Source organism: Abrus precatorius, unplaced genomic scaffold, assembly GCF_003935025.1.
Source record: "Abrus precatorius isolate BTA unplaced genomic scaffold, Abrus_2018 Scaffold9, whole genome shotgun sequence".
Classification (NCBI taxonomy): Eukaryota; Viridiplantae; Streptophyta; class Magnoliopsida; order Fabales; family Fabaceae; genus Abrus; species Abrus precatorius.
In genome coordinates this window covers 4,199,930-4,217,470 of record NW_020874439.1, presented here as the reverse complement: position 1 = coordinate 4,217,470, position 17,541 = coordinate 4,199,930, and the positions used below count along the sequence as shown (strand labels likewise).

Genomic DNA, 17,541 nt, shown 5'->3' with positions numbered 1-17,541 from the left:
TTATCTAGTTTATAAAAAAGATAATCTGTAACATTAAATTTTAATAATAAATTAAACATAAAAAATAAATTTACTATGTCATGATTTTTAAAAAAGAAATATTAAATTATCATATTTAACAATTTATTTAATAATTATTTTATATTTTCAATTAACATATTATTTTTAAAAAAATTATTAAATAAAATTTTAATACAAAATTAAATTATTTTTAAAAATTTAGATATTATATTACATTATATAATTTAATTTTAATTTTAATTTCATGCACTAAACGAGGCATAAATGTAAAAATTGATAAAAATAAATAAATTCAAAAGTATATTCCTTCGATCAATCTAGTTTGTCGGTTACTATTGCTCACGTAATGTTAGCAATCATCCTCAAATGTCATATAAAGTATCTGATGAGATCCTTATGTAATTAATATTCAGATACTCCTATCTTTTAAATACCAAATTGATGGTATAAATAAGAGTTTTTTTTCCCTCTTTTAATTTTCTTTCTCTCATATAAGAATTTTTTTTTGTTATAACAAGTTTTATGCTTTCTTTGGATGAAATAGAAAATAGTTTAAAAAATAAGTAAAAAAGAAAATAGTAAAACAAAAATAAATGAAAAATACGATAGAAAACATGTATTATTTAGATAAATAAAATAAGAAGCTTAAAGATAATAGTTTGCCTTTCAAAATAGAAATAGGAAGGTTTAAATTGCTCAAATCGTCAAAGTCTAGTGAATAGCAAAGGATCATCCTTTAGAGGGAACTAACCTAATAAATTGATGAAAGAAATTATAATTGAAGTCAAAGAAATAGAATTCATGTAAACAAATTATTTTTTTTCCAATCCAATTGAATTAGTCTTTCAATATTAATTTATGTATTAAGCTTGTCCTTTTAATTACCACTTTGAAATATTTATAAATGAGGAACCAACTTGATAACCCTTACCCCTTCAAAGAACTAAGTACAAAATAGCATTCATTCAATCTTGAAAGGAATGGGAATCCCACATAATAAACTAATAATAACAACATAATAATGCAATCAACATAATGAATACCAAAACACGATCACATGTGATCACATTTTACCCTTGCCCATTTTTATTTTTCTTTTAGTATTCAGTGAGAAAAAAAAAGTCAAATTTTCAGCTAAAATTGGAGAGGCCTTTACACTCATCAATTATATTGGCAGGTTCATAATGTCTCTAGCTAAACTCAAACCCTTTCCACTAATTGCTCAGGATACTTTTACCTTAAGGTGGACACTGGAGGAAGTAGTTCATACCTCTAAGCCATTAAAAAATCAATAAGATCAGAGGGATCATAACCTTCAAATAGTAAAAGAAAAAAACAAAAGAACAACACTTATGACAAATAACCAGAAGGGTCACCCTCTAGTTCTGCCCCTAACATCAACAGTGAGATCATTGGTCAATTAATAATTGAAAAGATACACAGGAAAAAGTAACTTGCATGCTACCTTTACAGAATCATGAAGAATACAAAACTAAGCCACTAGCCTTTTGAGAAACGTTGTTTGGTTCTAATTTATACTGGATTTCTAAGACAATATATTTGTGTTTGGTTTATTTATAATTAACACCTCAGAAGAAAAAGCTCTTGGGACTCCTGGACATTTGTTATAATCTAAATTCAATAGGGCAATTAAATTTTCCATAACTTGTTTTTGCCTCCAATTCTGAATTTTTATGTTGATTAGTGGCTGAAGGCACCCTTAACACCCTCAAGACTCTCCCCCAAGGACAACCTGCAAGTTAAACATAAATAATGTTTAGAATAAAAGTTTCATCTATATGTTGCTCCCTCAATATATTAATTATAGATGCAATTGTAAAATAAAATCATTGACTATAAATGAATAGCTGATACAAACCCAATCATGTCAATACAACTTGTTGAAATTCCTGAGGAAAAGAGGGGGAAGAAATACTCGGAATAATAAAATATATTTATAGCATAAGAAGTGTTATGATGTGATATAGAAAACAAATCAGTAAGCTCTATTTTTTTAGAATAAAAGTACCTATAAGTATCTTCCACAAGAACCAATCCTATTTGATCTTATACATTCACAACATGGACGTAGGGTTAGCTCTCGCAGCAAGAATATTTTCCATACACAATGTTTGAACCTAAGACCTTGCTTATGAAAAATCAAGTATGTACCAAACAAAATCACTACTTGTTCTATCATTAAGTTCTATTTATGTTAACAGAAGGCTCCTAAATCCTAATCCTAATTAAATAAGCAAAACTCATCAAATAAATACACTCTAAACTATGAGATATCCTCTAGATATTCTAACACAATTCAGAACAATATTTATCAACCATAAAGAGAATATGTCAAAAGAGAAAAAGAGAACAAATACTGCTGCTTTGAAGAAAGAATATATTATGAACCCAAGAAAGAGAAATGAGAAATTGATAGAAAGAAACAATTATATTGAATGAGTGTGAATAGGAGGAAGAATTCTCCTCCAAAGGTTGGCCTTCATAAAAGGTTCCTCCTTCATACCAACTTTCTTATTCCCTAAATCCATCCTTCATACCAACTTCATAAAAGGTTTGAAACTAAGGCCTAATCAAATACTGAAACTAAAATAAACTAGCTTACCCAAAGATAAAAATACAATATTAAATTATGAAAAATATAATGACCATAAAAAATTATACTGAACATGCTTATCCCCTCTGCATTACAATGTTGTGTAATCCAATATATTCCTAAAAATAGTGCAAAACATATGATAAAAATATGCTGCCATCAGTTCACAGAATAAAAAGAATAAAAAACCCTTTAACTTCTTGGTGAAATTAGAGAGCTCACAAAATAAACAAGCCAAGAACAACTTTTAATTTTTCAAGTGCAATCAGAATTCTCTTTTACTAAACAAGTGAAGAGTTTGGCTGCTCCATTATATTATGAAACAAAGCCTAATCCCTTTTGAGACATAGAGATCACTAAAGTAGACTTTACCTTACCCAACAAAGCCTTTACCATAAAAAAGAGAAAGAATAAATTGCAAAAAATGAATTAATTTTGTCACAACTAAAAAGAAAACAATTACTATCTTTGTGATTTGCCGAACCAAATTGAAGGTGTTAAAACTTTAGCAACAAAATGAAAACAAATTGACACATTTGTAATTATTTGTGAAAACAAGAAATAAAAACAACACATTTTTGCAAACCAAATCTGCCATAAGTTTTAAAGTAAGTATACAAATAAAAAAATTCAAATTCTAACTTCTAAAACTCAATTTCTTTTGATATCAACACTTGGAAGGCATGAATGACATTCAAGATTATCAAAACTAGACACCTGGATTGGATGCATGCGAGACAAGCAGTTGCCAGCTATGAATCCTTCTACTATCTGGTAAAAACTAAACATCACCAATCTCTCTAATCTAGCATTCCCTAGAAACTATAATACCCCTGCCACAAACAACTCAAGGTCCAATAATTTATGGTAACTCTCAAGAAATAGATAAAAGTAATGATATGGTGGCTTTCCAACAAAACAATGAACTGTTGAGATCCATTGTTTGTTTCTATTTTCAATAATCAATGTATCAATACATAAATCATAACCAAAACTGATTCATGATTCAACATATTTTACTTTCTCAGACCAGCCACATCAAATCAATCATAAGAAAATTTGTATTTAAACCCATGCTTTGCAGTTTTCACAACTTCAATTTTGCTAAATGCATTTTAAAATTTTGAGCATCAAGGTGCAGAAATTATACGTACTTATGCATACAATATTTGAATTCTTGGCTCCGAAAAAAGTCCTTTTCTCCCTCTTCAAGCTACAAAAAAAGGAAGAAAAAAGAAAAATGCAACCCAATTGAGCATCTTTAGAACACAAGAACCATAAAACACTATTAATCTCAATCCCATCAAAAAGGGTATCACACACAAAGTTAGCCTCACCGGGTCACTCTCATATATGAGCTCATAACAATCGGGCGAAAGGCATCGCAGAGCACAATTCTCCCTTGCTATCATTGATGATTTGCATGACCAACCCCACAATCCACTATCCACCAAAAAAAAATGGTAATGTGCATCAATAGTTGCCAAACATCACACATTCCACAACCTGATTTAATTTCCAAGGAAAAAGAAAAGCAGCCCAAACACAGAAATAGTAAAATCAAGTGTGCATGCCAATTTCAACATAGCACTGAACTGGAAGCAAATATGTTTCAATTATAATGGTAAAAAATGAGTTTATAACAATAAACCTGTATCAACAACAGTTACCACATATCACATACATTCTGCAGCCCAATTAAATTTTCAAGAAAAGGAATAAGAACCAGAGCCATAAACAGTAAAACCATGTGCACCTGTGCATAAAAATTGCCACAGCTCTAAACTTGGAGGCAAATATTTTTCATTCTTTCAATTATAACGGAAAATAGCTTCGTGAAAAATTGGACTAACAATACAATTAGACCCTAAAAGATGTTACTTGCCTTGACAAAATATCTCAAACCACATCCCCAATATACCCCTTAACTAACAATCATGACCCAATCACCCTTCTAATGCCTTTTTCCTCACGTAAACACGACCCCATCTTCCATGGTTGCCTTCATGCACTAAAGGCTCACTTGATTCACCTCCAATGGCTGTATCAGTCCTCCAAACTTTCCATCTATAAAATCACTCCACAAAATTCTCAACTTGCTAACAAATTCACTCAAACAATTTGTCAAGTTCATCCCTTTAGATACTTCTTTATATAAACAAAATAAGTAAACTTGAGATTGATTTGATAAGTAAGCTTTACCCTAACAAAATATGTCATATATCACACATATTCTATAACCCAAATCATAAGTTTATAGAATATATGTGATATTTGGCATATTCAGATATCACATATATTCAACCCAATCCATTCTTCAAGAAATAGAGAGAGAAAAAAGAAAAGAAAAGAAGTGGGATGAACCTGTCAATATCAGCATAGCACTGAAGCTTCATCTTCCTGACTTGAGCATCCTGCATGATATAAGAGATACCAAGAACCGAAAATGAATAGAAACACGAAAAGGGTAACAGAAACACAGATCAAAGAGGGATATTGAGAGATGCGTACGGAGATTGGCTGAGGAGACTTGGCAAGGATTGGTGACAAACAGAAGAACAAAAATAGAGACGATATAGAGACAAAAGATACCAATGAATTTCGTGCTGCAATCACCATTGTGAGTGTAACAATCAAGGCAAATTACAGAATTCGAACTTGGAATGAAACTAAAAAAACCTAATCACTCAGTGACAGGGAGTGCCATCGCTCGAAGATGATGCTCTGTTTTTATTTTTATTTTTATGAATTACTAGTTTTCATTAAATATTAATATTTTTTTTAATTACATTTCCTGTATCTTTAAAATTCTTTTACTTTTAATTTATATTTTTTTAATCTTTTATGAAGTCCTTAAAAATATTATGACCTTTTTAAAAAAATTTCTCGGAATACAAGAAATTATATATTTAATCCTCTTACAAATTACTTTTTTTATATTTATTTACTAGTGAGATTTAGAAGAATTAAATAAAAAATAAATAAAATGAATTAGTTGGTAATAAAAATATTTTATAAGAAATTCACAAAAAAATAAAACTAGAAACTAAATAAAAACTATAATTCTTTTATAGAAAAAATTATTAATCATGAAAATTATCAACCATATTTTTCCCAAACTGAAAAAAAAATCAATAATTCAAAATAATACGAATTAAATATAAATTTAATTAGTTCTCTTTCATTTAAAATTAATTTCGTGTATTATGCAAATTTTTTAATTTAATTAAAAATTTAAATAAAAAATAATTAAAATTAAGAGAGATATACTAAATTTAAGTAATATTTAAAAAACATATATTAAAATAGAAAAAATTAATATTATGAATATTAGATAAGAAATCAATTTCTTCTAAAAAAAATATTATGCATAGTATATTTTGTGAATGATAAATAAAAATTAATTTTTTTGAGGCATAAAAATTACAAAAATAAGTTTTTATTTTTTTAATAAAATTAGTTTGGTGAATTAACTCAATTAATAGTAATGTATAAAAAATTAGATTAAACAATAAATCAGCAAAATATATTAAATATTGTCACATAGGAATTATTATTATTTTATCACGATAATCATTAAAATTTATCATATGACAATATCGACCATGTTGTATTAATTTACATTGTGTTAGTTAAACTATCACAACACAAGTAATTTTTTTAAATAATTTTTCAAAATTACTCTGAAGTGATAAAAAAAAAAAAAAACTTTTGGAATGAATGTCTTGTATTCAAAGATTTAGCTAGGACTATAGTTTTTTTAAAAAAATTTATATTTAGCCTTTTCAAAAGTGTAAATTAGCATGTATTATTGTTACAAAAACTTTAAGGAAAATTAATACTTCCTTGAATTATTTTTATAAAAATAACTATTACTATTTCTTTCTAATTATAAGCAATGAATATTCATTTTTAAATATATTAATTCTTAAATCATTTTTATAAAAAGTCACTTATTATCTATATAAATAAATTACTTAATATATACGTTGTCAATTTAATTATTTAATACTATAGTTATTTCTAGATTATAGTATAAATTTATGATAGATTATTATTTTATATTAATATTGATGAATTAATTAATTGTTTTTGATAAAAAGAAATTGGAAGGAGTATTTATGTACAGAAGTTTAAACATGACTAAAACATCATGCGTTTATTTATCATACACGCTTCAATTCATAGAAACAAAATTCAGGGGTTCAAGAAGCACGAAAACGAAATGGAGGAATATGAGAATCTACTTCACCTTTCATACAAAGCAAATTCCAAATAATTGAGTGTAAAATGGGTATTGTATAAAGGAAATTGAATTTAAAAGGAAAAATTAACTTCAATTTAAAGTGGCCAAACCTAATACCCAACATTCAAGACTTTTCATAGATTAAATAGGGCATCTCGTGCCTATGATAATCTCATACATCAATGAAAAATGAGGCACCTTAGATGTTACTCGATAGATATGTACCAAACAGTTCCCAATTTCACATAGGCATTTACTTTCTTACTTTACAAGTCTGCTCACCTTAGAGGAGCCAACTATTTTTTCTTATACATGTATTGCTAGCATGCTAAAAGAAAAGAAGTAAAATCTATACAATGTTAGGTATGAAAACTTGTAAGAAAGCAGTCTTCACCAGATAAAGTCCTCTTGAGGTTTCATTTCTAACATCTTTATCAGTCAGATCAAGCTCATGATAGAAATCAGTAAGACATGAGTAAATGTAAAGGAAAACAAATAACTTTATATTTTTATACAATTTTATTGAAAACAGTTTATTTACATGCATAACCTTTGACAGACAAATCAAGAGTTGATCACTTGGCCAAAATGAGAACTGCAACCATTGTTTTTATCAACTGCAATTGTATGACTAACATAGAAACAGTGTCAATCCCATGTATGTGTACAATCAAGAGAGTTCTTCTATCATTCTGCTAAAAGACATGATGTGCAAGGACTAGAGTGCAGATTCCTGCCCCCTTTTCTGGAACCACACGGCTGCGATTGTCACAAGGGAAGCAAAAACCGAATTGGGTAACCTTCGCACCACTTTCCCAACACCTGGGACACCTTCAGTGGCTTTCTTTGTTGCCACTGCAACTGTTGGTGCAACAATCAAAGTGACAATAAGTTTTTGACTAACCACAGTGAATGTATCAGCTGTCATTTGTAGGATGAAATCAAAAAACTCGTCATGATCGATTTCCCCATCCAAGTTGATGTCACAGTTCTGCACATTGTCATATGAATCACACCAAATACCAATATGCAAACAATTATAATATACAAGAAAAATTTTCAATGTAGTTGAAGCAATTCACATATTCTGTTGGCCTGAACAAAGGTGTAGATTTAGCTTATTTTCGAAGAGTTGTTTTTTTAACATGGTTAAGCACGAAAGAAAGATGTGCCTCTCAACTCCTGCTACATTATCAAAATTTTCCGAGTTCATTCTGATTGAAAAACATAATAAAGCTTCATATATAAATAACATAAATTAGCTAGTAAAAAATATAGCAAAGCTCTAATGAAAAGTGCAAAACACCTCTGATTATTTGTGCAAGACGAGTGTTAATTCGAAACATACTCTCTTAACACACTATCATTGGTTGAAATTTTTTCAAAATCACAAAATTATGAACACACTCGTTATATAGGACATAAGACCCACATACTTTCACAATTGCCAATAAGAAAAAGTGTGTTTAAAAGAGTGTGAAAGAATGTGTTGCTAGCATTTCTCCTTTTGCAAAGGCATTTCCATCTAATTCTGCATCTCATAACTTCATAAAACAGTATGTATTATGCAGCAATTTCTACAAAGTAACAGAATTTGAGCATCCAAATTTCCAAAAGTTTCAACTGTACGATCCAAGTTTTATTTACCGATTTTTTCATCAGTTTCTTTAGTCAACACCTATCCTCTCTCCACCTCATACTTCAATGCACCCACTTATTTATGTTTTTCAGTTCTCACATTTGGTTAAACTTACAAAAACCCCTAGTCAAAAACTTACTAATTTGAAAATAGCAAAAGCCAGAAAGATTAAAATATTTCACATTCAAAAGTTTGACATCACATTATAGGAATTGGATATCTAAAGAGAATTGAAACTTTTGGGAAGCTGTTAGGAGTATATTAACTAATAAGTGACTATTCAACAAATAGATGTCAACAATGATTTCTTGAATGGCAACCTAGAAGATGACGTATACATGATTCAGCCTCCTGGATTTGAGGTTGCTGACAGAACTTTCGTCTCTAAACTGAATTAGGCCCTGTATAGCCTAAAGCAGGCTCCTAGATCCTGGTTTGAGAAAATCACTAGGACTCTCCATAGCTATGGGTTCAAAACCACCTGCAGATGTGACTCTCCTCTATTTATTTTAACTACTAACTACCTTGGAACACATATAGTCAACCTCACCTAATGGGATAAGGCTTGGTTGTTGTTGTACCTCTGAACACATCATCTACATATTAGTATATGTTGATGATATTCTAATCCATCATGAAAACTCATTCATTCTGATACAAAAATTAATATCTAGACTCAACTCTACCTACGCCTTTAAACAGTTGGGTCCAATAGATTATTTTTTTGGAGTTGAAGTCAAAATTCTTTGATAGAACACTCTTAATCAATTGATAGGAAATATAATAAAACCCAGAAATACAGCAATTAATGTTGCTTTCCCACAGTTTTAGCATCTCCTACAGAGCATAATCTCTGTCCAAGAGAAGAAAAATACTAGCAGAACTGTCTTTACCACAGAAATTTCACATCATATTCTAAATATACATTACATTCTGAATACATAACTGCTCACTCCAATAACTGTGACATAATAGAATTAATTTTAATTCCTATGCCTACCATAATAAACCAGTAACATAGGTGGTATGCTTGAGACCAAGATTGGATCCATGACCCTACCACTCTTCCTAATGGCTCTCTACTTTTGTCTCAAACCAAGTATGTTGAAATCTAATATTCAATGCTAAGATGCAAAAGGCTAAAGGAATAAACACTTCCATGGTTAGTGATTCCAAACTTTCAAATTTTGGTTCATATCATTTTTCAGAATCCAGTCTATACAGGTCAGTGGTTGGTGCACTACAATATGCAGCAATAACAAGACCTGAAATCAGCTGTAGTGTAAACAAGGCTAGTCCGTTTCTCTCACAACCTCTAGAGAGTCAATGGAAACTTGTTAAAAAAATTCTAAGATACCTACAAGGTACAATTACCAATGGTTTACATTTTTGGCCTGCTGTTAACAAGTCTCAAATCTGTATTTGAGAATTTTGTGATGCTGAGTCTGACCCTGAAAACAGAAGATCAACCTCTGGATCATTCATTTACCTTGGCCCAAATCTAGTTTCCTAGTGGTCAAGAAAACAATCTGCTAGATCCAGTGCTGAAGTAGATTATTGAAGTCTAGCTGCTGCAGTGGCAAAAATCCTATGGATAATAAACTCCTCTAAAAGAATTGAAGGTTCCCATTATACAACATATCATATCCTGTGACAACCCATGTACAGTATCTCTTGCTCATTATCTCATTCTTCACTCAAGGATAAAGCATATGGAACTAAATCTGCAAATACATTTTATCAGACAAAGAGTTATCAATAAAAGCTTCTGTGTGTATCACTACCTTCTCAAAATCATATTGCAGATATTTTAACTAAAGCTGTTGGAAGCACCGGTTTTTGTCATTTTAGAAGCAAACTCAATATTGTTGATTCCCTTACGGTCAATTAACCCACTTGAGTTTGAAGGGAGAATGTTAGGACTTAAGAGTAATATTAATCATATGCTTTTACTGTACTGTCCCAGCATAGTTTAGCTGATATTCTGTTTGAACTAAGTCAGTCAATTGCAACAGTCTAATCAAGGCCCAGTTTAGATAAGTTTTGAATAATAGAAGAAATCAGTATAAAAAATGAATAATTATTTTTTTCATAAGTTAAAAGAAACTTATACTATGTAAGTTTTAGAAATTAAAATGAGAGAATTTCTAAAAGAAGCATAAATTAACTTTAAAGTTATGGGAAGAGTTTGATCCATTTTACTAAATATTTTACTCCTATAACAATAAGTACTTATTGATAAGTTTATCCAAACTGGACCTAAAACAGTTTGTTAATCAGTTAATAGCAGTATAACTTCTCTATATAAACTTCTTGTACACAAATCAATTCAATGAAAATTCACTCTAGATTCATTTCTCTCTCTCTCTCTCTCTCTCTCTGTATATGTGTGTGCCCGTGCATGTGTATCATGTTCTCTGTTTTATAACAGAAGCATTCAGCTTGTAGTCATCCTCAACTGGAGTTGTTTGGATTGTTTGTTCAACTTTCAGTAACACTAGGTATAAAACCTTAATCGCATATATTTTTACACTCAGACCATGTGAAGATAATATAGATATCACCCTCTAGGTCCTCAAATTTTCTAATAGAGGTCTTAAAAAATTATATAACTTTAACAGCCATCCTTCTAAAATTGTATAGTAAGATTTATTAGTCTTTTCATATACATATTAAAACTTTAAGGAGTTATTAGTAGAAAGGAGAATGGTAGGAATTGAAGGGGAGGAGAGGACATTAGCAATATATTTTGACTTGAAACATGCTTTAAAGTGTATTATATTTTCACTTGTACTAAGTACTCAGTTAATTCTAAAAATACATTTTTGACAGTAATCGCTCAAATGAACCAACACTATAAACAGCTCAATACATGGTTGCTTCTCAGATTCAAACCATCCAATGTTATCATAATGGAATAAATGCATAGGTTAACCTCTTATTAAAAAGACAGAAATTCATGTGCATCATATGGTTATAAGAGAAATCAACAAAGCGAAGATTCATTTCCAGAGAGTACTATTTTCATATTTGTAGGTAAATAGAGTTCCTAGTTTTATCTCATTATGACACAACAAAGTACCTTCATGAGTTCTCTAACTTTCTCTTTTGATGGAGGATCAAAATGGGGACCAGGAATATACTTGTTGATATCACTACAACATAGAAACAACTCACTTTTAGAAGAACTAATCAAATTTATTAAGTATTTCAAAAACATATCATCAACTTGGCTAAAATGTCAAATACAATAATGAAGCAGGCTTCTTACTTGTACACAAGTAAAACAGCAATATACAGATCTTCAAAACTCAAGTTATCACATTGCCTTTGATTCTGTACTTTCACATAAACTCGATCAGTTATCTTCCTTATTTGCCTTTTCCTCCATTCATTACCTGTGTAACGTGCAAAGCTATTAAACAATAGCAATGGCATTGAACTCTACAATTGTATCAGTCAATGGTATGGCATGTTTAATATTCTGTATCTTACATAGAATGTCATGTCAGTCTAAAGAAGGCATAAAAACTGCATTAGCTTACCTTGAGTTCATGAAGAATGAAATAAGAATGTTTTCAACCATCAAGGAAGTGGGTTTATTGAAATACCAATTATTCAGAACAGAATCATTAATAGTTTAGTGGCTAAATTCAACAGCTAAAAGTTTGAATGATTTAAGAAATAATATAAAACTAATTTCTCCAGCCTAAAGTTAGGCTATTTGAATATTTGATTAACAAGTTTGCATATCTTATTCTCAAAGAACTGAAACTATCTTTGTTAATGAACAAGTCAAATCTTAGATGGAGAATAGTAAGCCCATGTTTGGTGACAGATTATTCTGAAAAAATAAATCACTTGTTTTCAAATCTCTCTGAGAATTGAAAAAAAACAAGCACTTGTTTCTCCAAAATAAATTAAACTAAATACATACTAAATTACTGGAACTGTTTATGTTCTCATAATTTCTCTATCTTATCCTTTATCCACAATTTCCATCTATCATTCCTTCTTCTTGTTCTCACTTTAATTGGTTTTCCTTCTATCCTACATCACAAGTTGAGCGACATAACCAAATCCAGATATTTATCTGGTCTTCTCCCACTGTGAGCTCCCTTGTCCTCCCAAATTGTATATGTAAGTAATTAAACCATAAGCTTCACACATTCTGGCCATCAAGTCAGAGACGTTGTTGCTGTATACACAATACAAATGATGATAGTGACCATAATTTATCTCAAAATGGCACAAGTTCCTTCAAAATAAACATCCAACACATCTAAAAAAAACTAAGAAAGAGAGAAAAGACAAACCTGCAAAGGGATTTATACAACTTTCCCGTTTAAAAACCAAACTTCAAAGCTTAATTCCCAGCAGCAATAAAAAATAAGAGCTGAGCAACTCTCTTGTTACTACTTTACCAGAGTTATCCCATTCAAATTCAACCCAACCCCATTTAATAACCATAATTATTTCCTTCAAAAACCTCGTTTAATAAACATACTTGTACAGTATGAAACCCCAATTTCCGCAGATTTTATAATTTTCATGCACAACATGGTAAATTAAATTCAGTCATATATATATATATAAAGAGAGAGAGAGAGAGTCCAGAAACAAATATAAATTTCATGTCTTTGAATTATTATTATTATTTGTGAGCAGAAACACAAAAGGGCAATTCCAAAACAGAAAAGAACATGAAGTAGGGAACAAATGAAAGAAAACTGAAAAAGAGAAAATTGAAGAGAAGGCAACAAGAAATAATGAATGATTGAAAAGGAAAATAAGAGAGTGAATACCCTGAAACTTGTCAAAGACTTGGCCCATGACACCAACCTCTCTGTGTTCAAAGCTTTAAACACTTGGAAGTGAAGCTCCACAGAGATGGTACATTGGTAGGAATAACGTATAAATTAAATTAAATCATCACAAGCACTTTCATCTTCTGAACCACAGGCTTAGATCACTACTCCTTTGAATCAATCCAAGCACCACATGCCACGTCATTTTCTTTTTTGAAGTAATTTCTAAACTCATTAAAAATATATTTAATTATCTTTTTATTTCTCAAAATATAGTTTTTTTATTAAATACTATTATTTATTCAACGATTTGTCAGTCAATTTTCCTTTTTTAATTTTAATTTCATCCGTTAAAATAGTATTATGAATTTTATATTTAATCATTTCAAATTTTTTGAAATTTTATTTTTAAAATATAACAAAAAGTATAAGAAATTAATTTTAAAAAAATAGATTTACAAGTTATAGTATTGTATTTACAAGACTATTAATTAAAATATAAAAACATTCACTATATCAAAAATAATTAATACAGTTTCTTTTTTTTTAACCTATATTCTTAAAATATATTTGGACATTATTTTTTCAAAATTTAAAATGAAACTTTACATTGTCTGAAATTAATATTGCGACATTAAATTTAATGATTTTTTTTAGAAAATATTAATGAAATATTTTAAAAATTATACAAAATAATAGTAATATACACCTATTTTAATTTATAATATATTTTAAACTAATATTTATATAGTTGAAACTTAAACGGAACGATAGCCGTTCTTTACTATAATGGAGACAAACCATGTTGAAAGCGACGCCGACAAGTGATGCAGAAAGCGTGTCAAATACTAAACATTTTTTTTTATTATTGTTAATAACGCTTAAAATTTACTACACTAGCATTATTTTGGAAATTTTATTATTCTTTAAATTTTATTTTAAATATATAAAATAGTAAATATTTATTTATATTAAAGTAATTTACTTACAAATTTAAATACTTAAAATTAGTTTTTAGGATTAATGTTAATGTTTTTTTCTTAAACATCCCAAACTATTTGTTATTTTATTAATGACTCAAGTTCAAATTCACCTCACAGTGACAACAACAATTTATGTGATATTGGTGATAGTTATGATTGTTGCGTGGTTTAATTTAAATTAGTTTTGACTTTTGAGATAAAATTTTATTCAAATTAATTATAAATTAAAATTATGATTTAATTTGCATAAAATAATATTAAAATAAAATTAATCTAACTCAATATTTTTTTGAGTTTGAATTCAATATTTTTTGTATTTTTAAGGGACACATATTTAACATTTATTTGATAAATTAATAAAAATCTATTAACTAAACAATGAATATAGTCTAAAATAAGAACAATTAATTTTTTAGTACCTTATTTTTATTTAAGAGATAATGTTTAAAAAAATTAAAATATATATTTAATATAAAAAAGTTGGTTAAAATTACTATATTTCATCATAAATTACAATCTAATTTAAATTATAAATCACGTCAAATTATATTTTAGATTAGTATTTATATAAAGATAAAATAAAAAAATTAACATAAAATTATTATATCTGTGATTTGATTTAATTTTAAATATAAAAAGTTAAAAAAGAACTAAATTGCATAAGAATCAGTATTTTTCTATTTTTTTTAGTTAACAATTTATGCAACATTTTAATTTTTTTTTCCAATAAGTTTAGTTTTAAGATTGAGTTAAAAAAATTATACCTAGTATATATTTTGTTTTAAAATTTTTATTTGAAAACTGAAAATTCGCAACGACATCAATCATATCTATCACTTAAGAATGTCTTAATATATTTTTTAAAAAAGTATTTAATCACCTTCAATTTTATTGTCTTTGCAAATAAACACTTTAAACTTTGATTTTATCCTAATTATATTCTTAAATTTTATCAGTTTAAACACTTCATACTTTGGTTTTGACTAAATTGGTCTTAAACTTCATTAATCTTGCAAACAGACATTCATTTTTAATTTAATTAATCCTTAAAATTTATTTATTTTATAAATAGACAATTTCATAAATTAAGTTAAAATTAAATTACCAAAAAAATTTAGTCATTTGTTTACCTTGAAACTCAATCATTTATTAAATTTTTGCGTGGTATAATTATTTTTTTCTAAACATTAAAACATAATAAAAATTATAAATCCAAGAAATAATAATAAAATAATCAATATATATATATATATATATGCTCTTTTTTTACTACACTTTAGTGTATTTTTTAATTAAAACTTCTAATATATTTTGATGTTTAGAACAACAACAACAAAATAGTGAATAGCCAAAATTTAAGCTAAATAGAAGGTTAATTTTTTCCGATAGTAATTTAACTCTAATTTAGTTTACAAAAAGAGTGAAAAGCTTATAAATTATTAAAATAAAATTAAAATTAAAGATATATATTTTAAAAAAATAGTAAAATTTAATTATGAGATGAACCAAAATTAACTTTAAGATGTCCATCTCATAATTCTCTTTGTTGCTAAAGAAGATATTTGCTTCAATATTCATTCTCCCTCTCAATCATTGCTTTTGCAGAAGTGCTCATAAAATGACTTCATTTTCTTCTCCATTTAAACCGTTGCATGCATTCAGCAAGTAAAATCATGGCCATAGATGATTTTCACAAAGAAAGAACAGAGACAGCAACACCTAAGCCAAAATTAAAATTTATATTTTATTTTTAATAGTTTTATTAACTTTGACTCTTAAAATTGATTTTAAGTAATAATAATATTTTATTATATTTTGTGTTCTTGATATTAAAAATATGTCGTTTTGAATTGTTTAAAAGCAATTTTAAAAGGTAAAAATAGCATTTCATAATTCTCTCTCGCTTAGGATTAGTATACACTTGCGAATCTCTTTATCTGATACAGAATGATTGCTAGCTGAAGCAACTCTCATTCCTCTTTTTGTTACTTTGGTGTTGTCTTCTAGTCGTGTAACTTGTTTAGCAGCAGTTGCTCAACACAAGTCACTAGACAACAGAAGTCACTCACTCTGCATAAACTTTATTTCAACCAATTTCATCACTCAATTGATTTAGAAAATGATGAATTTTTTCAATTTGAATAAAACTAGTAGCACAAATATTATTATTAATTGTTAAGTTTTACTAAGATGAAATGAGTTATACTTTTTAATAAGCATAAAATTTAACTCAGAATAAATAATTAAAAAGTGTCTTATTTAGATTATTATTTTTGAATTCCAACTAATTTAGACCAGTTATATCATTATTAGATTAAACATCTTTTTAATTGCAATTTTTGGGTGAAACTTTGATTTACTTTTTCAATTTATTTTAGTTTTAGTTCTTGATTTGTCTAAGTCCAATGACTTTGGGCGCTAGTAACTATGTAACTATCTAAAAGTTTATCATGTATTAATTTTTAGGTTTTGTTAATCTTAGGATAAATAATTAATAATAATAAATTTTTATTAAAAAGAGAAGTATTTATTATACTTTTATAACTTTAATATAATAAATATGTATTTTTTTCATAAAAAAATTTATATTTATAAATGCTTTAACTCAATCTCAATCTTAATAGTACAAAAGTCTTAATTTTTTTTATTAGATTATGTCATTACTAAGAATCAAAAGTACTAAATTTAAAATATTGAAGACTAAAATAAAAAAAAGTATAAGCTAAAATCAAAGTCTAATAATTATGTAAAGACTGAAAATATACTTAAGTTTATATTTATTTCTATTTCAAGTTTATATAAAAAATTAATTTAAATACACTAAAGCAGTGCAAATATTTCTTTGATTGTCATTAAATAATAGATCGTCGTATTAGTAAAAATTATTAATTTTTATAATTATTATATGAAAAATTCATATTCAAAATGTATTATAATTACTAAAAATATGTATTGGGTTTGGTGGTCAAATATCAGCTTCATTGATGGCAATAGTAGGTCTATGATTCGATATGCTCAAATGCTCAAATTGATCCCAACATCGGTGGAGGTTTTGGCTGTTCGATCGAGGTTAATTGTGTTAAACTTGGGTAATTGGAGTTCATGTAATATTCTAGTTAATTGTATATACATGCTAAAGAGAAGCCATAAAATAGTTATCACCTCTCATTTTCATTTTTGACATGAAATTTTGAAGTAACAAAAAATTATATAAAAAAAACTGTCAGATT

The 17,541-nt window shown here is 27.9% G+C and overlaps 2 protein-coding genes across 2 annotated transcripts; both read right to left on the bottom strand.

The window, feature by feature from the left end:
- Positions 1-1,240: 1,240 nt before the first annotated feature.
- On the bottom strand, positions 1,241-5,346 carry LOC113849392. The gene is made up of 5 exons (XM_027479279.1): positions 5,147-5,346; positions 5,000-5,049; positions 3,973-4,078; positions 3,790-3,848; positions 1,241-1,774 (listed from the first exon to the last, which is right to left on the bottom strand). Exons 1-5 carry the CDS (start codon positions 5,252-5,254, stop codon positions 1,723-1,725), a joined length of 375 nt encoding a protein of 124 aa, XP_027335080.1. The 5' UTR covers positions 5,255-5,346; the 3' UTR covers positions 1,241-1,722.
- A 1,549-nt stretch (positions 5,347-6,895) lies between these two features.
- LOC113849390 lies at positions 6,896-13,473 on the bottom strand. The gene is made up of 4 exons (XM_027479278.1): positions 13,326-13,473; positions 11,792-11,918; positions 11,603-11,675; positions 6,896-7,872 (listed from the first exon to the last, which is right to left on the bottom strand). The coding sequence occupies exons 1-4, from the start codon at positions 13,351-13,353 to the stop codon at positions 7,600-7,602; spliced, it is 501 nt and encodes a 166-aa protein (XP_027335079.1). The 5' UTR covers positions 13,354-13,473; the 3' UTR covers positions 6,896-7,599.
- Positions 13,474-17,541: the final 4,068 nt, after the last annotated feature.